The sequence below is a fragment of the Antennarius striatus genome, chromosome 6, assembly GCF_040054535.1.
Source record: "Antennarius striatus isolate MH-2024 chromosome 6, ASM4005453v1, whole genome shotgun sequence".
Lineage (NCBI taxonomy): Eukaryota > Metazoa > Chordata > Actinopteri > Lophiiformes > Antennariidae > Antennarius > Antennarius striatus.
The window spans coordinates 23,369,910-23,394,006 of NC_090781.1; the positions used below are offsets into that span (position 1 = coordinate 23,369,910).

Genomic DNA, 24,097 nt, shown 5'->3' on the forward strand with positions numbered 1-24,097 from the left:
GTCTTCCCTGCGCCACTGGCCCGACAAACCGTTGCTGTAGCAGAGCCAGTCCGCACCGACCAAAAGCAGAGCAGATTACACGAGAGAAAGCACGGACACACACGGGGAATCTTTTTTCGTTTGACCGAGAGACTTTGGTAAGTGTTGTCCGCTGTGTGTTGTAGAGGTCAGGGGTGCCCGTGTGTGGATTTGCTAGTCGGTCTATTTCGGTGTTTTTTACCCTCTTTATCCCGTCAATTGTCCTCGTTTGGCGGCTACAGGGAGGAACTAGCTGGCTAAGCTAAACGCTCTAGCTGAATAAGCGGAATATGGAACTGAAAGTAGTTTGTATTAGTAACGGTTTGAACTCAAGTGTGGAAGAAAAAAACCAGTTTTGCTCCGCTAGAATCACTTATTTGCGAGTGTTTTTGTCATTGTGAGTTAGCTTTGTCCAGCTAGCGCGCTAATTAGCCATTTCAGCAGCGTGTCCCGTGCGATACAAGGATGCTACGGCGGGTTAGCAGTATTCTTTTCGGGTTAGCACCCAAGCTAAGCTAACGTTAGTATTGTGTGAGCCGCGTAGATTCCTGCGTGGTGTGCTTCGGAATGGTTGGACATTCTAGCGGTTGTTGATCCGGTGATAATTGGCAAGATGGCATCTCGTAGTTGTGATCTAAATATCGGAGGATTTTCAAAATGGTGTCTTAAGCTTGTTTGATTGTGACCATTTTTGTCCAACCATTGCTGTTTTGACGTTGGTTGCTATCTCAGGAATGCAGCGCACCGCTAGTGCAGGCAGTACTCTGATAGATTCAAGTACATTAACTTCTGTTTTTGGTTCATACAGACTTGTGTACTCCCAACATTATGAAACAAATAGTTGTATTTTGGAGTGGAAGTAACTTGTTAACACAATTCTCTACTGCCTCTTTTGAAGTTAATTTGAGCTTGATTCACTCAGAACAACTACTACCTCCAAATTCAAAATGCAGGATTGTCTTGGTATACTGTAATCTAATGTGTTAGAGCAGCAACTAATCAGTATTTTTAATTTTGATAGATTTGCAAACCCATGTTTTGATGCACGTTTTTTTTACTTGCAATTTTTGTTTGACATTCAGCTGTCACTGAAATGCAGTAAATCCCCCCAGACATATTGAAAATTGTCCAGTGTTGCTAGTCAGTGCCAGTAGAGTGCCAACAGCCATGTAGGCTATCACAGCACTCATTGATTAATTTGAATAAAAAAATGTAGCACCCCACAGATGATTCAAAGTGACAGATTTACCGCACACAAAATAGTAAGCGCCTATTTTTGTTAAATCTAGTTTTAGCAGTGAAGTGAATGTTCTTCACGGTCATTTCTCTTTTGGGATGGATTAAGTGCTTTAATCATGGACTGCTAATCTCATTTAATTCAAGAAACATCTGTCTAAAAGGATTTTGAGGTACGACTCTTGGCCCGCTTTAGAACAACACAGTGGATGCAAACTGTCCACAATTCTTAAATGTTATTTTCACGGTCACTGGAAGAAGCCTGCTGCCTGTGTATGTTAGTCAATCCATTGGATGTGCAGTCAAACCGGTTAAGGCTAAAACTCCAGTAGTACAGGACTCCAGTGAAGTGCATCATTGGCTATATTATCAGGAAAACTAGAACAGTTGAAGAATGTTAAGTTAATTACTGTAATACTTGGTGAGTTTAGTTGGGTCAAGTATGAAGGCATTTTTCTGGGTCAATCCTATCAAAGGTATTGTATTCAGCCATTGTTTTTTAGTTAATGTATACATTTATTGATTTGAGATGGCACACATTCTATGCTTAGTGTGCCATGTATAAAAAACAAAAAATTGATCAATATTAGAATGAGAAATATTGAGGACCTTGGAAGACCATTTTTTGCTTTTTATACAAGTTATGCTAAAATTAAGTTTTTTGGAGTTTCCACCTATAATAAAAAAGTAGCAATGCCCCTATACCAGTATCAGGTACCAGTCTAATACTGTCTTTGTAGTTGTACTCTTGAATTACTCTATCACTACATTTGATACTAATTTATGACAACATTAACTTGTTCACTGTGATGCTGCAAAGTCTGTTAAACTTTGTGTTGTGGAAGTTTGATTTCTAAATATCCCTGCAATCACTACATCAGCAACAGCTTCTGCAATATTTCATATTTTGCTTTCTCCACAGATATTTCAACTAACAGTCCAGTATCTCTCATCAATATAACTGCACAGATGATTGATGAGTTTTTTCCTCTACAGACATTTGTCCACTGTCTGAAATGTTTTCAGGGCTCATTTATTTTCTAAGCTTTAGTAGGTGCATCTGAGAATACACTACAGATATTTGGCATTGGTAGAAGCTCTTTTTATGTTGTGACAACAGCAGAAAACATGGTTACGGCCAGGGGCGATGCTGGAAGAGTCACAAGTGCCAGCCCGATGAAAATGGTACATGTTAGAAAGGCTTTGCACAGTGTTTTAAAACCTTAGTGAACTCTAGAAGCAGAGAAAGATTTTTAAGATCTGAGGGTAACAGCCATCCTTGAGCTATCCACTGACAAATGACAGTATGCGGGTGGCATTGGACAATAACTAGAATTACTTGGGGGAAGAAGAAAAGGTTATGCTGACTTGAGCCAGATATCTGTCAGAGTTTGAAATATCTGTGTTCTATTTCATCCTCTAAGTTCTAAAGTGACCCCTGTCTGCAAGGCTAGAGGAGGGCTGGAGGAGGACGGCGGCAGCAGGGATTTCGGTGTTCATTATGCGTCGTCTTGGGTTGATGGTGAATGGTGGGCTGTACAATTCAGTCATAAAACTGTCAGACTATAGAAGACTGGAGTCATTTAATGTTACGACAGTCCATGGTTCTATAACTGACTAGACTTTATTCCCATGTGATTTCAGCCTCTTAATGAGTTTCTCGTCAGAGATCCGAGAACAAAATGCTTGCAGATGGCTGCTTCCAGGCTTGGCCTTGCTAGTGACCACCCCACAGTCCATCAAACTTTACAACCAGTATTTGTTTAGACGCAAGTAAATAAAAACAGTTGTATTATTCTAAGTAGCTGGAAAGCTCAGTGGCTAACAAAGAACTCGCCATATTATAGTTGAACTGTTTAGTTTGTAAAATATCAGAAAAAAGGAAATAGTAGAGGGAAAATTTTTTAGAGCATCCAAGAGATTAAATTTACAAAAACATAAAATATGAAAATGATGGGTTGTTGGGTTTGTTAAATGGGTGTTTGTAAATGTTCTTTTTTTTTTTTTTGCTATTGGAAGTTCACTTTTTAGTAGAGTTTTTCATATTTGTTTATTCATGGTTTTTGTCTGTATAAAACTTGAAAAAAATTACATGATTGCAATTTCACTCTGCTCGTCCAGCCAACATTCACATGTTCTGCAAATTTAGCTGTGCTTGTAGCTGTTGGTGGATGTTTCCAACGGGCATTTGTCCTGTTCAGGGCTCAGCTGCATGTGAAAGATTGAGGCAACTGTTGTTAATGAAAATGAAGTGTCTGATGTCCTCATTAAGATCCAGTAAATCTTATTAATTTTTGATGAATGATTTGATATCTTACCAACTTACCTCATTCAATTTAGTGTTACCATATGAGCAAAATGATACACGACATTTTCGTGGTCATGTCGAGACGCATTGTGTTCTTTCTTACGCTGTGCTACTCTGGTGGTCCATAATCGCTTTATGGAGTTAGAGTAGTGAATTGGTTTGTGAATTCGAATGAGTTCATGATTTATTTATTTTAAGAGTGACTGTTCGTGTGTATGTGTGTGTGTGCGCGCAGTAGGTATAATAAAAGCCTCGGATAAAAGGTTGAAGTAGTGCCTGGGGGCGAAGATGTAATGAGGTCTGAAGCTGTGTACATATGTTGTAACACACATACACGCTGCAGGCTGCTGTTTCATTAGCGATACCTGCAATCTTGATCAATAATATTGTTCTGTTCTGTCGTCCAGTAGCAGTGTGCAGAATTAATTACAGCAACAACGGCATAAATATTGATTATTTGCACAGAGGGGCAAACTGCAAACATCCAGACAAGCCTGTTATGCTATTGTCTTAGGAAATTTGCATGGCTGATAACAAACACTGTGGCTAGCTCTGATAAACTAAAGAGACAAGGCCCAGGCTGATTCTGTATATGTAGAAAGCTGGAAATATCCTTAGCCGCAAAAGCAATAAGATCACCCCAGTGATCGGGGGTATTTAAAGACTCCCCCCTGCTTATTAATAACGATGACTTTGTGCAAAGACTTTATTGTTGGCTGCAGTTTGAACTGCGGCCCCATGTTCTTTTCTTTCCTTTCTGCCATTTCCCACCTTCATGGCAGGCAGTAATACCTGTCTGCTGTCAAAGGTCTGGAGCTATTGATGGTTTTCCCATTGCTTTAACTGCAAGACAGACTTGTGTGTGTGTGTGTGTGTGTGTGTGTGTGTGTGTGTCCCTTTAAATGTCTGAGTGGGAACAAGAACCCAATGATGCTTATATTTTGGAATTCAATTTCTTTTTTTTTATTACTGACTAGGGACCTGGGGATAAAAGACCATATGTATAAACAAATGCATAGCTAAATATCAGCCAATTTCTGTCAAAAATGGCTGCGTGTATTGTAAAAAAAAACAATTCCCATTTTTGTGGGAATGTCTGTTCATTCTGAATTTTCTGGTATTGGTTTATAATACCAGACAATTCTGTATGTAAAAAAAACTATGTAAACAATATGTTCTCTTGTTTATCTGACTGATTTTTTGATCAAATTATAGAAAACCCAGATGTTGAAACAGTTATTGGCTGATCCATTGAGGAACTCTCAGTAAACTCAAATCTTATCTTAATTGGATCAATGACACGTTTGGAAGTAATCAATAAAACCAGTACAGTTGTTCTCAAGCAAGTCAATAATTTGGACTTCCTGTGAATTTGATCCATGCACTTGTGCACCATGTAGCCAGAAATACATAAAGGTACTGGAACATGCTGTGTATCCACAAGTGACTCCCGGTAGTCATGTTGTTAAAATATTTGAATATAGGCAAAATTGAGGAAGCCCTTGACCTCTGTTCAGACACGACAGACAGGATGTTTAATCTGTAATTATAGAGCTTTTATAGTCTTGTGGAGGTGACAAGCATGGATAATATTAAGTTCACTCTTAATTGTGGGAAACATTTTTTTTAAATATTGAAAGAAAAAAAAAATTCTTAAATTACCCTTCCGGGTTTCTACATTAATTTTGAGGTGATGTTGGCAAAGGCTCAAAAAATGAATGCTTTGTGCCATTTATCCTTATGAAGGAAAATATATTCACACTTTTTTCTTAATTACTCAATGGTAGATAAAGAAAGGGACAAAGGAGGGGTGAGCATGATGGGGGAACACAAGAATGATGTGATTAATGAAGAGGCACCAACAGCTGAGTTAAACAATAAAACATTTTTAAAAAATAGGATTAGGGATTGGTGAGATTGATGCTGGTAAAAAAAAGACGTCCAATGTTCAAATATCTACATTAAATACATTCAAAGCAGCCTAAATAAGACAAGCCAGCATAAAGTTAATGAATTTTCATCATACAAATTGTAATTTATTGGTCGTCCCTGTCTTAGTGTGCTATCAATGGCCCACTAGAGTCCCTTCTGGCCCCGACTGGGCCAGAAAACTTCTGTCCAGAAGTAAAGTTTTACTTTCTCCATAGCAAATGATCCCCCAGCAGAATTGAAGGGTGGGGGGGTATAGAAGTTGTTTCCGTTCATCACAATTTGACATTGGAACATAACTCGGTAGACTCCAACAAACCTTTCTACACATAAAACTAAGTACACAGGTGAGGCCTTTTTCTATTTTAGAACTTTTATCGTTTATTTCATCTCAATGGTTGCAAATTGAATTTTGGCTCCTTCTGTAAATGTTATTTGTCTCCAGTGAGTGTTTCACAGTATTTGTGTACAAACACTTCCCACTCACAAAGGCAGGTTCCTTGTGCATGTACAATTAACACAAGTAACAATTAACAGACTAGATATATGTATAGAACTTCTCAGTGTCTTTCTTCAATGAAATTTATCTCTGGTGGGGGATTCTGAGTATTTCAGGATTTATTTTGTAAGAGTTACCAAATAACAAAAGAGCTTCTTAGCAAAGTTGCCAAGTGCTTCACTAAAAAAAGGTTGAAGTAAAACAAGACTGAATGAATAATAACTTGGTAATTGCTGTAACTAATCTGTTCCGGCTTGCGCTCACACTGCACAGTATAAAGATGGAATTTCATGCAAATCCTCCACCCAGTTGGTAACACCCAAGTCTTCTCTTATAAATGTCTCTACTATCTGCTGTTTTTTAATATTTCTCAAGCCCGTGATGGAAAGTGCTCTTTTGTAACTCAATGGACAACGAAGGAAGTCAGATGGATCGCTTCAAATATCAGCTTGTTTTCAGCCCTGGTTGATATCTCCTGGTAAACATTTCTCTCCAGTCGTCATCCATACTGTTATTGGGTTTTATGTATACGGAGTGTTATTCCATTATGGTTTTGACCAGGTCTGCTATCAATTAGGCTTGTACCAGTTGGTGGTTGGTTTGATGATTTAACGGATGATTATCAAGAGGTTTTTTTTCTCTCTCTGAACCTAAACTTGGAAATTTCGAAAAACAATCCTAGGATTCTGCGTTCACCCTGCAGGCATGAAGCGGCCCAAATCAGAAAAAAATTTTAAATTAATTTTTGCTCACATGTGAGTCAGACGTGTGCTCTTTTTCCCAGGACAGCGTGACAAGACCCACTTCATATCAAACGTTTATCTCATTCTTGAAGTGAATGCATGCAACACTGCGTTACTGATTCTGAGACAAAGGTTGAAAACTCAGTTTGAGAGAATCAGAAATGTGTTACTTTGGGACGATGCAGGGTGAACATGTTTTTTTGTTCAGTGCCATTTGACAGCAGGAATAACTACAGACTTTGACTCTGTAAATTACAAACTAGTTTGCTGGCTCTGCTCGTGTGTCTTGACAACTCCATTTCCCGTTTGGCTGCTCAAGAAAACCTTGCTCTGCTTTTCAAAAGTAAGTTAGCATGAGGGATGTGATTTTAAAATTGTTGTATTGCATTTTTATTCTTTTTGCCCCAGTGATTTTGGTCTATATTGCTGTCTGCTCTGCTGTCGATGAAAGCTTGTATTTCAGTTGTTTGTCAGAGTTAATTTGCACTTCAAATTACAATTATTCTTCAGTTTTTGTTTTGTAATTGTTGTTCCTGGAGTGTTTATAGATGGATTGATCAGTGATCTCAATTATCCTCAAATGAGTGATACCTAAATGAAATTACCCATCCCCGATATCTATATTTAAGGCATTTAATTGCTTTACTACTTGTATATATACATTTTTTACTGTGAGGACTTATTAAAAGCGAATAAACTTTTTAAGGACTTTATTGACATGTCTTTCTCTTTATCATCTCCAGAGAAAGTAGTTCAATGATTAATGCTGTAAATCTGGGTACTGGTTAATGTTGGGTTTTCTGATTATTCAAATCGAAGCAGTTATTTAAAGTGCGCTTGTGATCCACGCTAGCTTGTCGGAGTCAAAGAACCGTATGTCTTCTGTTGACGATTTGCCAGTTGGGTCTGGAAATCTCCAAATTGATGGTGCAAGTAGGAATTTCTATCCCTATATAGGAGCTTTTAACATTAAGTACATTTCCATTTTGGGCTGGCTGCCACATTATTGTCACGTAATCTCTGGATGCAGGCCCGTTGGTCGTGGGGCTGATAGATTAAACAGAAGAGGCGGAAGCCAGCGCCGAGAAAAGAGAAGATGATGTCCTGAAGAATGCAGCGCTGTCCTAGATCTAAAATAGCCCCGGGCTGTAGGAGCGCGGTGCTACGGGGCAGATCTGATTGTTCTGAAGGTGTGTGTGTTTGTATGTGTGGGGTTACTCTGATTGTAGTTTTTTTTTCTTTTTTGAAATATTGTCAAAAGATAAATTTCTGCGCTTAATTATGGATGTTGGTTCCAATTGTGAAGTCATTAGACTCATCCTGTGATAAATTGGATAAAATCAACAATTAACAAAATATCAACTGAACTTTTATTGATAATTTCAAATCACCTTCAAAAATGTTATTTTTAATAGAATTAAGAGATCTTCCAATACTGACACACGACATTAGTTTTTTTTTGTTTGTCCAGTCTTCTATGGCCAATGCACAACTCTGCCTTCCTAAGGATAAAAAAAAAGAAAATCTGTTCTTTTCTCTCCTGTGCTGAAGTGTGATGGCGCCCACTCGTTTTGATTTGTTGCTTAAAGAGAAGATGCCTGGTGCGGTATTATGTGGGAGGACCGAGTCGGTGTGGGGGTTGTGTTGTATTGTACATATTCTTCAGGAACGGTAGCTCTTTGTGTTTGTGCGTATGTGAGAGAGAGTGTGTGAGAGGTTTATTTCAAAATGCTTCCCTCCTCCCTCATCATTACCTCTTCTGCTCCCCCCCCTACCTCCCCCACCTCTAGGCTGCAGGAATCTCCCTTTTAAGGAGTGGAACCGACGTTATTGTTTTGAAGCATGCACGTATTCAGATTAACGTGCACAAATTAAACATACAGGAGTGAGCGTACTAGACGGACCCGTCACATGAAACATTAAAATATAGTCACACACACACACACACACAGTCACTCCTGGTTAGCATCCATGTTAATCAACCGTCTCTTTAATAGGGTTATAGATTATAGTTTTTTGATTTTTAACCTGATTTCAGTCCCACTGATGGAGTGTTAAATGTCTGAAGTTACAAAAGCATATATCTGTATTGTTATTTATCCTCTTCAGTATTTGCTGGTTCCACCCCCCCACCACCACATCCGAAATTAAACAACCTCTTTTGAGTTTGAATTGCTTGATGGGTTGAGACAGAGAAAATGATTTTCCCGTCATTTGGTCTGCAGCTATTGATCATTTGATAATAGACTAATCCACTGTTAGAATGGAAAACTAATTGTTATTTGATTGCAGTGTGTGGGGAGTCATCCTTTCTGATAAATGATACTTGATATAAAGAAACCAGTTGTAAGAATAAGAACTGAAACCCAGTTCCTTGGTTAGGGTGGTGGTTGGAGGAGGGGGGGCGTCCGCGGTGTTGACGCAGCCTCTGGTTTGACTCTCATCTCGGTGATGGGCGTAATGGCTGTCAGTAGATGAGTAAAAACGCTTCTATGTGCAGTTTCATCAACGCTGCCCTGCAGGAGCAGCAACCTTTTGAGTGATTGTTAAGACAGACAGTCGACATCGCCCAAGTCAGGTGTGTTTCTATTAATGGGGCTGTGAAAAGCTGACCTTCATCAACATGAAGAGTCATTAAAAGGTAAACTCTGCTTTAAAACCATCTGTCTGTTTCCAATCTGGATGAAGTGGTGACATTTTCTATCAGTGTGATGTAATTTTCTGGTATTTACTTTATCTTGAGGAGTGAACAGTAGGCTGTTTTGTCTTCTTTTGTTGTTTTTTTAATGATTAGAGCGTAAAGTGTCTCCTTGTGGTTGGACACACCTTAACAAATGCATCTCTTTCATCTGTTTATCACACATTCGAGAGACAAGCCGCGTTACCTTTGCTGTTCTCACTCATTCTCTTGCGTCACCTTTTTGCCAACACCTCCACTCACATTTACTCACATTTCAGTGGATGAACACACATCTGTCCAATAGTCTGTCAAAGGTATAAAAGCATAGTTGTTGGGTTTGGAAGGATTAGAAGCACACAGGAAGTTTTTCTTATATATTTACGTGGTTACTACTACTGAGCTTTCCTAATAACTGCTGTATTAAAAATGATAATTTGATTTCAAACGAAAACCTACATGGCTGATTTTTGTGACATTCACCCTTGTAGAAATGTTTAAATGTGCTACAAAGACAAATGTAATGTTAAAATAACTTATGGGCCGCTGATGTCATTTCCTGAATGATTATAAGAATGAGTGATTGAAAATATCTCTTACTGGATTGACAATGGAGATTTGGTGAAGGATATTCATGATCAAGCCCCCCCCGCCCTTCCCCCCCAAGATGCGATTTTTTTATGGTCTTCTTTTTATGCAGCAAAAATTGTTTCAAAAAAGATTTTCGCAAAGTTTAGGAACACTAATTAAATGTGGCACACAAATCAATAAATAAAAAAAGAGATGAAAAGAGGCGACAGAATGGAATGAAAGATGGGAGGCAGAGCACTCAAACAGGAATGAAAACACAGGTGATGGAGAAGATTAATGAGGAAAGGGTACACCATGTTCAGCCCAAGTAAATCAATTTCCCTGGGGATATTTTTTTGTTATGAAACATGAACATGTGAATTATGAGACACACACACATAAACAGGTTCAGGTTTTTTGTTCATTTTTTGAGTTGGCACACGTGTGTGTGTGTGTGTTTGTTTCAAAGAACCCACGCTTTTCAAACAGCCATAAAGAAACGGCGGCCATGTGTTTGTGCTCTCATTCAGTCGTAATGTGTCTTTGGAGGTTTTTGCCGTCTGCGTTCCTAGATAGAGCGGTGAGATATAACCCCCCCAAGACTAATCTGAAGTGTCACTTGGAGCCGCTTGGCATCAATAAGGGTACGGTGTAGTCCCTGGAATTATGACCATGAATCTATGAGTTTCCAAAGGATTTGTCAACTGACCATGAAGCAGTGTCCCGGATGAATCCAAGCTGGAAATGTCTTTTTTTGTGCTCTGATGGAACACACATATCGATATTTACAGGAAGCAGAATTGGACAAATGAGTTTTGACAGGCCGGACATGGTGAATTGGAGGGTGATGTGCCGCATATAGAGAGCTTGCCACAGTATATTTCACGGAGTCTCCCTGCATGACACACAATAAAGCCAGACATAAAAACCAGCCAGAACCGGCCTGATGGCTGCCAACAACAGAAGATACACAAAAACGCAAATGGCATAGCATGCAGCTCGCGGCACACCTGCCCCATCTTTGTTTACCCCTCAGCTGCTCTGTTCTGTTTGTGCGAGGCTTTTTTTTTTTTTTGCGGTTCTGGCCCACATCTGCTCTGGATCGTGCCGATTCGCAACCCGGTTCTAAATCCTGCCTCTACCTACTGTGTTCTGTTTCGCTGTTCCTTTTCGCTGGCCGTCACCTTGCTGCTCACTGGGTGTGCAGTGGTTTTTGATTTGGTTGTATTAATGTTTGATTTGCTGCTTGCTTGTATTAAATGTGTATATATAAAACACACACACACACTTCACTTTGTGTTGCACATGCACACATCTTATAGGTTCTGCTTACAGGAGTAAAACACAACATGCCTCCAGGCTCTTTTATCCGTTAGCGCTGCTCAGAAGACTTCTTTAAATAAAAACACTGGGTAAATGGATGTAGTTAATAAAACAGAAGCCACCACAGGTCATTCTTCACTATATTTACCAATTGTTTTATCCATGCACTCTTTATGTATCACAGTTAATGCATTATTCGGTGGCTGAAGACGCGACACTCGAACACACCCTCTGAATCACTATCCCTCACCCTCTGCTGCTGTCACTAACCATTTGCTGTTGCACTGGTGCTTGTTTTGTTTTTTTTTTTCTGTTTATTTATTTTTATTTTTTGCTTTCGCTGTTTTCGTTGTAATCATGACCTCTCGCTGTTTTAATTTCAGATTTGCATATCCACTACCACTCCCTCCTCATTTGCATACAGCAAGAATGGCGAGCGGGCATCCCACAGACAAATTCAGTTTCATGTATCAACCAGACACGCACAAGAGGTACGGGACACGCATGCACACACTCACACTCACACACACACACACACACACACACACACACACAGTCATACTTGCACACATGGTATGACCAGGTAAGCTGAATAATAAAGCGCTTGAGGCCTTTCAGTAAATATTGTGAGGTCGGTAGAGAAAGATGCCTCAAAGATGATTTTATAAATTCCTTCGCCCCCCCCTCCACCATTTCCAGTGCCTTTTTATATTTTCAGTGGCCGCTCTTCCATTCAGTCCTGTCCTGTAAACCAGGCCGGTAGAGCTCACCTCACCCTTCTGGATGCAGCAGTGAAAAGAAACGTTTGGCTAGGTGTTAACGCCACACAGGAAAGCCAATCATTTTCTGTGGATCCATGTGTCCTTGTGCTTTCTTGTCAGCACTCGTGCCTTGTTTTATTCCCGCAGTCTGTTCTTCAATACAAACGGTGTTGAGCCTTTTCGAGGAGGATTCACTGGTTTTTATCTATTTGAAATTTTTATTTTTTATTTTCTTTTGCATGCTGGCAAAATGCTTTAACCGCGTCACCTTTAAGAACCCGAGTTTGGGATTAATGCGAGCGACGAGTGTGTATGTATTATTAATAGTCGTAACGCTTTTATTTCCAATTTGTATAGCTCACATTTCTCTCCCTTCCGTTTTCCTTCTGTCTTCTCTTATCACCCTTTTCTGCCACGCTCTCTATTTCTCTATCGCAGCAAGAACAGGTTATCTTCAGCCATGAATCCAGTCTACAGCCCCGTTCAGCCAGGAACCCCGTATGGAAACCCCAAGAACATGGCCTTTACAGGTGAGATGAACACACACAGCCCACTGAAATTCAGTCTGGACACCTTTTTTTTTTAAATGGGAAAAAAGCTCAATAGTTTTTAAATACATGTTTTAAAATGTTTCAGAGAGAAATGCCTCAACAAAGCATTAATACTTTAAGCCTAACAAACAGCAAATGAAGCAGTGGTGTGTTTCATAGAAATAGTGTCCAAAAGATCTTATGGTTATTGGAAAATATATAATGCCCTAGAGCTGTGTCCCCCCCCCCCCCGTGTGGTTCCCACAGCAGTGCAGAAGAAATAATAGATTACTTGTTTTGCAGCAGACATCAGACTTATGTGTACTTTGAATAGAGATGAGTTGTTGCAGGAAGGTTTGAGGTAATTGTAACCAAAGGTTGACCTAAAGAGGAGGTGAGGACACGCTGAGCAGCAGGTGACCTGGACCTGGACCACGACTGAAAGATCTACATCTACAGTTTTCATTTGTGTCTGTCTGTCCTTAAGCTGCTCTCATTTTCTTCAGTGTTATAGCTTTGAACATTTTTTTTATGTTCAGTAGATTTATAAACTAACTTTGAAGCCCGATACTAACTCTGTATCTGTGCACTGATGGATCCGAGGCCAACCAAGGTTACATACAGTAGAACTAAAGACAGCAGCACACTGTTACCCAGTGGATTGTTTTTTCATGTTGGCAGGCAGCATTACACGTGATGAGTTCGTTAATGAGTTTGGGTTAAACGCTGTCCCGAACAGACGTACCAGGGGTCAGGTTCAGACACGTTAAATGTTAAAACCGAGCAAAGTTTTCTCAAGAATATAAATTAAAATACAAAGGATGATTTGGCATGCAAGCATGGATTATATGTAGGATCTTCTTTTTTAAAAACAAGGACTATTATTGGTGCTGCCTTTTTTTTATGCCTAAAAGAAGCAGTAATCGTATTTTGCCCCTCTTGCTTACTGTAGTGCTGGACATGTTTATGGGGATGCCTTTGCATCTCGTGTGCTGTTGGAGCATTTAATGTGAGTTTTATTGGGGCAGATGATGAATAAAACAAGTTCCCAGGCACTGTAAATTCATTTGGCGTTTGGCTGTTTAAGACTCGGCTGTCGCATCTTCAGGTCTAGAAGATTGTGCACAGAGCGTGGCGTTCCTCGGCTCCAGACAGCAGCTCTGGCTGGATGAAGGTGCAAAGCTGCAGGCGGGCTTTAAGAACGACGGCACATCCTCCCTCTACCTGCCCCTGTCCCCTTCTTTCCTCCCCCCACCTCCCTCTTTGTGCTGCTCCGTCAAACTCATAACTAATCAGGAGGAGTGTTTTTTTTTTTCTCCCCAGAATGTACCGTGTTTATTTGATGTACATTTGATGATGTACACACAATGTGTGTGTGTGTGTGCGGCATGCACTACTGCACCCCCCCCCACACGTCTGCTCGAATTGTTAATGTGTCTGAATTTATCTCCTCCCACACCATATTGGCAGGTGTGTCTCGTCTGTATGTAAGCCACATTTAGCCGAGCGTGTTATTAGTGCAGACATTTTTTTTTTAATGAGCGCCATCTGTGCACAGAATGCTTGTGTATCTGCGACTGTTTGGTGAACTGTGGCGTCTGATATGTTCTCTCATGTCTGCAGGCTATCCAGGAGGGTATCCTGCCACGGCCCCCACCTATACACCCAACCTCTATCAAACAGGCAGTCCTGGGTATCCACCAGGTGAGACCCGGCACAGACGCAAACCCACCCGATGGTCGACCGCTTTGTTCAGATTTAGAACTGTCACATAGTGAAAGTATATGCAGGCAGAGCCAATATTATTGTTTGAAACCCAAGTGAGACGAACTCAATAATTCAGTTCAGAGGTGAAGGATTAGGTCATAGAGCCGCCGTCTGTTCCTGGTTCTGTTGCTCCGTCGATAAGCCAGAAATGTGCCACCAGAACAATTTTCAAAAATATCTTGCTTATGCCCAATCATTGTCATCACTCCGTTCACACTTTGAGAAGTGGGTGAGAAATGTCTCAGTGGGAAATGAAAATCAGTGTGTCTGTTAAGACTGGGATAATACTTAATGTGCTGAATAAATTCTACACAAGTCAGGCAGTCTTTGCTTATGTAACATATTCTTTAATTAAAGACCAAGTTGTTTCTGTTTTACATTTTGTTGGGATTCTAAGTTGATCATGTAGTACAGTTGTAATCCAACGTGTTTCACTGCAGTATATTTTCAGCAATAACGCTGTTCAGAGCTCCGGAGAGGCCATAATGACATGAAGGCAGTAAAGTGGTGATCCCTGTCTGAAGGGCATTGGTGATGAAGGGATGGGAAGCCAGCCATTAACGGCCCTACAGCAGCAGATAGGTGCTCTGCTGGGGCCCAGCGTCTGGTCCCTGTAGCAGATGGGAGTAACGGTGGTTTCAGTGCTTTCAGATACGTGTGGATGGATGTAGTTCAGTCTGATGATGACTGGTCACCCCAGAAACCCAGATAGTCTATTAAGATCTGAATTAAGCTCATTGTCTTCCAATGTGAATGCTGTTATTTGGAGATTTTTCACAAATATAACGACACACTAACCAACAGCCAGTATACAGATCTTTGACTCTCCAGTCATTTGCTTTATATAAATGTATTATGGGCAAATTTATCAAACTTTAACATTTAAAATAGTAAATAGTATTTTCTAGATTTCTAACTGGAAATATTAAATATCTAAATGGATCCATTTTGTGGATTATTAATTTTTTGGTACAAATAATGTATAAAGAAATAAACCCAAGGAACTGATACAATGTCAGACTCTGATACATGTGACAAAGAAAAATTAAAAGTCAATCCAAGTTGCCATAAAAGGGGGAAACAAAACAAATCAGTGAAATGAAACCATACAATGTCATTTTAAGATGCACTAAAAACAAAAACCAGGCAGAAGGACTGGATGGTAAACTAGTAATCAAGAGTCATTTTAAGAAAATTGATGTATTTTGTGGGAATATCTCAAAATCAATCAAGTCAATCAACTTTTATTTATGAAGAATAATTGTTTTTTAGAATACCTGATAAAGAATAAAAAAAAGTTTAATTACAAAACCAAAGCAAACCAGAGTTTTTAAGGCTCACAAACAGATAGCTCCTTTAATTGTCCCCTACTCTGAATGTGATGTATCTCGGTGTGGCAGAATGGGTTTATAGAATTCATTTGTGCTGCTTTTGAAGCCCCTCTCCTCTCATCCCCTCCCCCAGTTTGGTTTTCATCTTTTTAGAAGTCTAACAAAATATTAGGTATGCTTTGGCGCAGCTTCGTCCTGCTCTATTCCAGCAGGAGACTTAAACGTAATTAATGAGGCTGTTTTTTAAATGGGCAGATTTCCTTTTTTTTTTTTTTTTCTTATTTAACTGCAGAGATCTTTGTCTTCGTTCTGCCGTGCTGCGTGGCCAAATTAGATTTGTTTCCTAGACAAAATATCAACCTCAGCCAGCTGTGGTTTGATTGGAAACGCATCTTGGTCAATGTCATTATTTCCTCCAAACCCTTTCGAGTAGACCAACTGTTTTCTATCAGCAGGGCTTTTGTGTAATTGTCACACGCTATTGTCCTCTAATGCCGGCATCCAGTGTGAGAGCAAAGAATGTGTGCGAAAGCATGCACATTGACACGCGCAGTTTTAGACACACACAGAAGCTCCAGCATCTCTTTGTTCCCTTGTCCTTGTGCAAGAGGAGCGCTTTCATAAGCCTCCACAGCAGCACCTAGCTAGTAGCATGTTTGACCTTCAGGCTCCTCCTAGTGGCCGCTCAGTGGCACTGCACCACACAGGAGGACCAGTTAAAAGCAAGCATTAGTATTGTGTAAAGATGCCTTCACTCTCCTGCAATAGATCTTAAGCGTTTCACATTTTTATTATATATTGTCAACAATATGGTGACATTGCTTCAATCAAAGTATTTTGTTTCTTTGTCACGGAGTTTGTTTTATTGTTTTATTTTTGTTTAAGTTGTCTATAAAATCAGAAATATGTTATATATTCACTTCACAGCTGCTTTCTTTAGCAGTAAAAAGCACATAAAAGATATATTATCCATGGTACAACTGAAGTTTTAAGCCACAGATACTTCACTACACTGTTTTTAAGAACCATTTAAAGGCAGTGTCACTTCCCCATCTGGTGGATTGTTTTGGAAATGCAAATAATATAACAAGCCTCTGAGTGGGACTGTGATGAATGAGTAGTTTTACTGTTGATTTATCTGCTGTTTTTCTTTTCTTTTCTTGATTAATAGTTCTGTAATATATCAATAAAAGTTGGGGAACAAAAGTCCAAGATAACGTCTACTTTCTCTGCTCAAGGGAAAGTCTGCAGTTAAAGATATTTAATTTGTAATGGAGTCAGATGGAGAAAGGCTGGTTGAACTTTAAAATAAAGGTGGAATGAGATGATCAAAGAGGGATTTCTCTTTATTAAATACTGTAAATTAAAAATGATGACTCGTCCTCTAACCTTTTGGTCCCGTCATGTCTGAGAAGACTGACTCCTAAAACATGCAGCAAACATATTGAGATTTTTTTTCCTATACTGAAACCCTGAATCAGAAAAATTGGATGTTTTGGTTTGGGGTTTTTTGTCGCAGTCTTGCCTTCAAATATTTTTAGTAACAATAGATCACCTATCTTCTCGCTTGTCAGTGGGGGTGTTGACTGAGAATAACCACTTCCTCTGCAGAGCTCAGAGCATTGCAGCATCTCTACACTCACGGTGGCATCGAAGCGTTCAGCAACTACAGATAAAATACCTCTCTTCGTCGTAGCTGTGGTTCGTAGAAGGGGGGGCTAAAAAGGCTCAATTGCTTTGGGACAACGAAATGCTATTTTTGAATTATGAATTTGTGCAGGTTGAAGAAATAAAAAAACTCATCAGTGAATGAAGCAGATCGTGCTAAAGTATTGAAGTCTTCCTTCCTTTCTCTTATTTTCATTTTTCTTCCCGCTGTTTTCAGGATACACTTCAGCAGGCACCCCATACAAAGTGCCCCCCACTCAGTCAAATGGAGCACCACCTCCCTACACACCCACCCCTACCCCCTACCCAACAGCAATGTACCCCATCCGCAGTGCCTACCCTCAGCAAAACTTATACGCACAGGTGAGGAAACTGAATGACAGTTCAGATATTAAACGGCAGTCAATAAATGTGTAATTTGTGCTGTTTTTCAAAACTAATGTGTTTTATACAAATTGATATAATTATCTATTTTCTTATAAAATCATAAGCAGAATTACATTTTAAAATGTTCTTTCATATCCTCAGAAGCCCCCGCTGATTTAGAAGATAGAGAGATAACTGATTAAAAAGCACTTTTTTAGTCTGAGATCCAGTTGAAAATCAATAAGAGCCGCTGTGTTATTCTGAGCTGAAATGGTGCTTTTATTGATCATTTTGGGGGCAAAGTTGTGAAGAGAAAAAAGCAAATGAAATGAAAGTCGTGTTTTCGGCTGAGTTTTGTCTAATCTTCTGTAATTCTGAAGATTTTTCCGGTATAGACTGCATTAAGTTGAACCCTCTCCGTGTGTCCGTTCCTTCAGGGAGCCTACTATACCCAGCCGGTGTACGCGGCTCAGCCACATGTCATCCATCACACCACCGTGGTGCAGCCAAACAGCATCCCCTCCACAGCCCTCTACCCTGCCCCCGTCCCCGTGCCCGCCCCCCGCAACAACGGCATGGCTGCTATGGGGATGGTAGCTGGGACAACCATGGCCATGAGTGCAGGTGGGACAGAAGTGTGTTTTTTCAAACAGTCATTGTGGATTTAGCGCCTCTGTCTTGACTTTAGTCTGATCCCTGACTTACAGTGAGGAGTCTGGAAGCCTTGTGCAGACGTGTCTTTCCGATCTTGTTGTGTGTTTGTTGTGTTGATTCTTTTTGTTAACTTGAGAGCTGGAGAAGTTCTCATTTGCTACAAAAAACAAAAAACAGGAACATATACCAGCAGAAGAGGACACATCAAGCCTGTCTGGGTGTTCAGTAGATGGTTTCATGAGACATTAATGCTGTTATGCTGCAGGGACCCTGCTGACAACGCCCCAGCACGCCCAGATTGGAGGACACCCAGTAACTGTGCCAACCTACAGGCCCCAGGGGACGCCTGGGTACAGCTACGTACCGCCCCACTGGTAGAGCCCACCCGTCATGTGAGTGTCTGTCACACACGCCTCCACCTGCTTCCCATAGCCTCATCTCCTCCTCCTCCTCCTCCTCTTTCACTCTTGGACAGACTGTCGCAGCCCCCCCCCCCTACAGAAGTAGAGTCTGTTACTAATGTGAACTTCTGCTCTTCTCCCCCACCAGATCTGGAGTCCATCATCGTATGCAACTTCTCAATCTTACACGGGCTCCCACTGGTAACCACAGGAACTCGGCACCTGTCTGCAAGAACAAAAAAAACTAAAGTGCAACAGCCACTTTACTATTATTACTATTCGAAATTCTCTAACTTTTTATTTCAAAAAGCTGCTTTTTTTTTGTTTTTACTGTTCATTTGCCAACCAGTCATTACCTTATTTTTTTATTTTATTTTTTTTATTTTATCTCACATTCTTTTGCTGCGTCCATCATTGGAACTCCAGAAGGACTCTTGACCAATCACAGGTGTCGTGTGTGTGTGTGTGTGTGTGTGTGTGTGTGTGTGTGTGTGTGTGTGTTCCTTCCTACTGCTGCTCAGGTGGCTGGAGAGTTATTAGGCACTTATTCCTCATGACCGTCAGTTGCAACAAAGACTTATTGACTTACGCTGCCAAATTTTCTAACAACAAAATATCAGCACAGGGTTTTAACATTTTTGTTTTTTTTTTGTTTCTTTTTTAACAGTTAACTTTTTTTTTTTTTTTGTTCTTTTTTTGTTTGAGTTTTATCCACTTGGTTTTAATCTCAGTCGTCTTCCAGCACATCGCGGTCTGTCCGGCAGTAGTCAGGCCATCATATGTCCCGTTCCATGTTGGCGTGAGTGTGATGTGGTTATGAGCGAAATACTTACTGGTCATTCCCCTTCCTGCTGTGTCCACCTCGTCATGTAGTAGCTAGTCCAGAGTTAGAAGACATTCCCCTCTGAATGCTACATGCTATGCAGACTGGTATGTTGTGACACTCGAAATCTTAACTTTAGTGTAGGTCGGTCCATTTAGAAATTGTACAGATATTTATAATTAGCATATAATCGCCAAACACATGTACACACACACACGCACGCACACAGGGGCTCCTGTGGTGTATCACAGAACATATGCTCACTTAGTGGCCGTACAATAACTGCAGTCCTGTAGGGTTTCTGGGTGTGTGCACGGCAGAGAAGGAGTTTAAGGGATTCAAAAAGAGGAGAGCGGGACGAGACGGTGACTGTTTATTTCAATGCACAAGACGTCTGCGTTTCACCTGCAAGAGAACACAATTTGTGCACCGCTTGTAACGCGCATTGATTTTCTCCAAGCGACGCTACCGTCTCCTCCTCCTTCCTTCTTCCAGACTTCAACCAAACGCTCCATAGATAGAATCCCAAACTTGTGCGTGTCGTTCAAAGATGGACCAGTCTAATAAATGTACTTATTGGCCGACTGGTAGTGATTCAGTCCACGGGTCCATTCCATGGTGCCATTAGTGCTGAAGTGACCAAACCAAGAACATGCATGGTTGTGCACCACATTCAGCGAGAGATTGAGTTCGAACCGAAGGCAGAGTCCACACCTGGTCCATGTCTTAAGGATGATTTTATTCTCAGAATTTTTGGTAGACTATTTTAAGATTGTGTTGGTTTTCCAATTAGAATTGGAAGTCATGTAAAAAAGATAAGAATTTCTTGCCAGAAAGAATATTGACAAATAAAAAAGTTCAGATCAGACATTCCTTGGCCACTAAGACAGTTTTTAGATTTTCAGTAGTTTTTATGGAAAACTTTGCTTTCTTTTCCCCAAAGATGTAAAAAAAAATCTGAATTAAAGGATGTTCTCCATTTTTAATAGGTCCATCTTAAACTCTCATTTTAGGACCATTATTGATCGCTGAGGATAATATTGAAGCCGATGAGACATGGACCACATAGCCATTTTCTATCAGCTTTATGCTTCACAAGGCATAAAGTGTACGTACACAGTGAAGGCGTTCGTGCTCCATCTTTATCAAACGCTACAAACACAGTCTGTGGTGGTGGCGTTTGATATTTAACCCGAGGCCTGTGGTATTTTTTAGGATTTAAAATGAAATGGAGATTGAAATCATAACTTTGTGATTTGTAGAATACAGATTGATGTAACAAAGCATTTAATGTGCAGGTATATTGATGAAGTGGTTTTATAATGCAATAAAATAAGAGGAAATGCCTCCAACTATTAACGTACAGTAACTATTTTATCAGCATTTTGAATTGATTTTTTTTCTTTTGCTTATTGTCGTAATCCTTTAAATGTGGATTACAGGCTCCGTATGCAGCGACCATAAAATAAATAATACAGTTACTGCTAAGAAGTATAGAACATATCAAGAATTTGGGTTTTGAATACGTTTGTGAGGAACTGTTGCACAATACAAGACAAAAAACAAACAAACTTGACTTTAATGTTAAGTAGCAGGTACCTAGGATTTGTAGTGCAGGAGGGAAGAAAAAGCAATTTATATTGTAATTAAGAATAAAACAATAAGGTCAAGGTATTCTTAGTCCAGATGTTTATACGCTAATAGGCTCAAACTCAAGAAAATATGACATCACGCTGCTGCTGTCGGAGGAAAACTCAATATTCGACCATTATTTTTTAAAGTGACACTTGTATTTCTGGAGATATCAAGTGGATGTTCTTGACGCGAGGATTATAAAATGTTCTTGTATATTTGAAATTAAGCAGGTAAAACCTAGAAGAAGAACTTGGATTTTCTTGCGACAGCAGTAATGTAACGAGTTAGGATTTATTTAAACAACCACTACTCCGTCATTATTCCTCAGTTAAATCTTATGTTGTTGTTGGTTTTTTTTTTTTTTTAATTATTTCCCTCTGGTCAATTAAGCATTATGGGTATGCATAATATTCAGGTGTATTTCACAATAGCATTGGATCTGTTTTTTAAAAAAATGCAGTATATTTATACAGCAAGTGGTACAGTAATGTATTTCTAGCTAAGCATGGTTGCATCAGTGTGGCAGCTACTGTTTGTGTTTTAATAGTTTTGTTTTTTTTCTTTTGTTTTTTTGTTTTACTTCCTCATCTCTGTCCTCCATATCAGTCTCTGAGGGGAAAAGTTAAGACAAGGTCTAGTGGAAAATTGCCAATGCCAATTTTTCAACTTTGTATAATTTCCTGGATTGACGGACCTTGAGGAAGGATTCAACAGCAGATCTGTTTTGGATAGCATTTTTATCGGTTGACTGAAAAAAAGGGGTAACCATGATGCTTTGCTGTTCATTTCGGTTTCATGGGTGCGAAGATGAACCGAGTGACGTCTTTTTAAACCCTCAGCCGCCATGCCTTCTTTCTGTGCCATATTTGCCCCAACCATTGTTCAGTATGTTCGTTTTTTTCTGGTGTATTCTTAGTCTGTGTTACGTCTTGCTTCCTGTGATTCTGTGTTTTCCTAATGCTATTCTATTTCTCGCATTGTTATTAATGCGCATCACCCATTTCTCCTTTATCTTTAGCGCCGTATCCTCTGTGTTGGCCCCGTTTTCTCTTTGCATTTGAAGCCATTTTGCATCCCTGCAACCATTCAAACTTTTTAGGTTTATCCGAAGGATGCAAAAAATCTGTTTTTGCTCTTTTAACCCTCTTTTTGGCCTTAATTTGCTTTCAGTGTTACCAGTCTCCACCCATCAACGTTGTCCTAACGTTGCAGTCACATTAAACCGGAGTATGTTGTCCGTATTATATTTTTGGTGTTCCTTAAGTGGCCACTAGATGTCTCCACTCTGTGGACGTGACATCTTCAAAGTTAGCTTGGAGCCGATTCAATTGAAATTTCCAGTAAAGTTCACCAGTAGCTGTCACGTTTTTAGCGCTAAGTTACTTGACGGTTATTGTCTTTCACATTTCAGAAATCCAATTTTTTGGCACGAAACCCCTGATTCCAAATGAAAATTTGGTGTATCTCTCGTAAGAATGCGCTTCTCTCCTGGGCTGAGGTCCAGTGCTCTTAAACTTTTTAAAGTCTGTTTTCAAGGTGGAGTCTCATTTGGAACATCTTCACTGGGTTTCTTCAAACAAGATGATGAAACTGCTTCCTCATCCCCCTCCATTCCTCATTTCTCCTTTATTTCAATTTGCACTTAAATGAAAAAGGACAGTTAAACACTGATGTGTTTGTGGGGAAATGCAAAGTTGTCTTAAGCTTGATTGTTTTGCCATATTTTAGTTGTCCGTCCTTCAGGTCTTGGTGATATTTCCAAATACTGAATGGTGGCAACTGAAATAATTACCCTTTCCAGTTATTCCTGCAGAATCATTCATTACACTTCTCTTCTTGCATCGTCTTTTTTTATTTTCCTTGCGAAGTCTTATTTCTCTCACGAGTATATACTAAAACACTACTATCACACTGAATAGTAGGCTCTTAAATGTCTTTGATGTTCCGCTGCAGCTTTTTAATTTCAAATTTGTCAGGTATTTTAGTTTCATTTGACACTAAATGTAATGCAAAAAGTGGAAATTCCTTGTCTTCCAGAAAAAAAAGCATACTTGTATCCCCCCAAAACCGGATCGGGTATTAAGAATAACCCCATCTTTGGACGTTTTAGTTTGGTACCCAGTTTGCACATGCTATGGTATATCTGTTACCGTAAGGTTGTGTTTGAAACAGAAGCCCAACGTCTGTTCAGCGTTGCGAGAAGTGAATTGTATGTTAGATATTTGGTCCAGAGTGACCAGCGTCAGGCTTGTGATATGAAGTGTAAATCTGTTTTCAATTTTTTTTTGTTTTTGTTTTTTTTTTTTAAACTTTTTTTTTCGTTGTTGAGGGGTTTTTTTTCTTCAAGATCAGTTAGTGATCTTAGTACTATAACTAAGCCAAGTTTGTAATTGTATATTTACTGTAAAATGTAGAACATTGAATAACTATTAAAATTTTCCTATAAAAGGAAACTTGTCTTGTGGGATCTTTCTTGAAGCCATTATTTCATTATTTTATTCATTGTAATGTGTAGATCAACGTACGACGGTCGTGAATTTTAAGGTCCTCCCTGACTTTTTAAGTCAGGGATGATCTTTTATTCAAATGCCCAAACGTAGAAGAGAAATTCTCATCGGTTTTGTAAACGTTACGGGAAGGAAGGAGACTCACTGAAGTGAAATGTGGAAGTCTGACACACGAGTCAGAGGATGAGAGGGAATGTTAGCTGCCAGTAAAACAATTGAGTTCAGACATGAGTCAATTTATCTGTTTGATGACAACAAAAATCACACTGAACAGAGTGGAAACATGTTGACCCTAGTATTAAAAAAAAAAAAGAAACTCAAATGTTTAAAAATGTAACGTAAAACCCTCAA

The 24,097-nt window shown here is 39.7% G+C and overlaps 1 protein-coding gene across 2 annotated transcripts; it reads left to right on the forward strand.

The window, feature by feature from the left end:
- On the forward strand, positions 1-23,993 carry fam168a (family with sequence similarity 168 member A). Of its 2 annotated transcripts, XM_068318026.1 has the most exons (8): positions 1-137; positions 11,687-11,794; positions 12,503-12,594; positions 14,218-14,298; positions 17,578-17,723; positions 18,164-18,350; positions 18,646-18,772; positions 18,930-23,993. In XM_068318026.1, exons 2-7 carry the CDS (start codon positions 11,733-11,735, stop codon positions 18,756-18,758), a joined length of 681 nt encoding a protein of 226 aa, XP_068174127.1. In that variant the 5' UTR covers positions 1-137; positions 11,687-11,732; the 3' UTR covers positions 18,759-18,772; positions 18,930-23,993. The 2 variants fall into 2 exon arrangements, with proteins under 2 accessions (XP_068174127.1, XP_068174128.1); XM_068318027.1 differs by lacking the exon at positions 11,687-11,794 and having other exon boundaries at positions 5-137.
- Positions 23,994-24,097: the final 104 nt, after the last annotated feature.

Bases quoted from the DNA above. Each gene is read 5' to 3' on its own strand.
- fam168a (XM_068318026.1), top strand. From the start codon at position 11,733: ATGGCGAGCGGGCATCCCACAGACAAATTCAGTTTCATGTATCAACCA. The intron at 11,795-12,502 runs GTACGGGACACG...TCTCTATCGCAG, and splicing joins CAACCAGACACGCACAAGAG to CAAGAACAGGTTATCTTCAG. The intron at 18,351-18,645 runs GTGGGACAGAAG...GTTATGCTGCAG, and splicing joins AACCATGGCCATGAGTGCAG to GGACCCTGCTGACAACGCCC.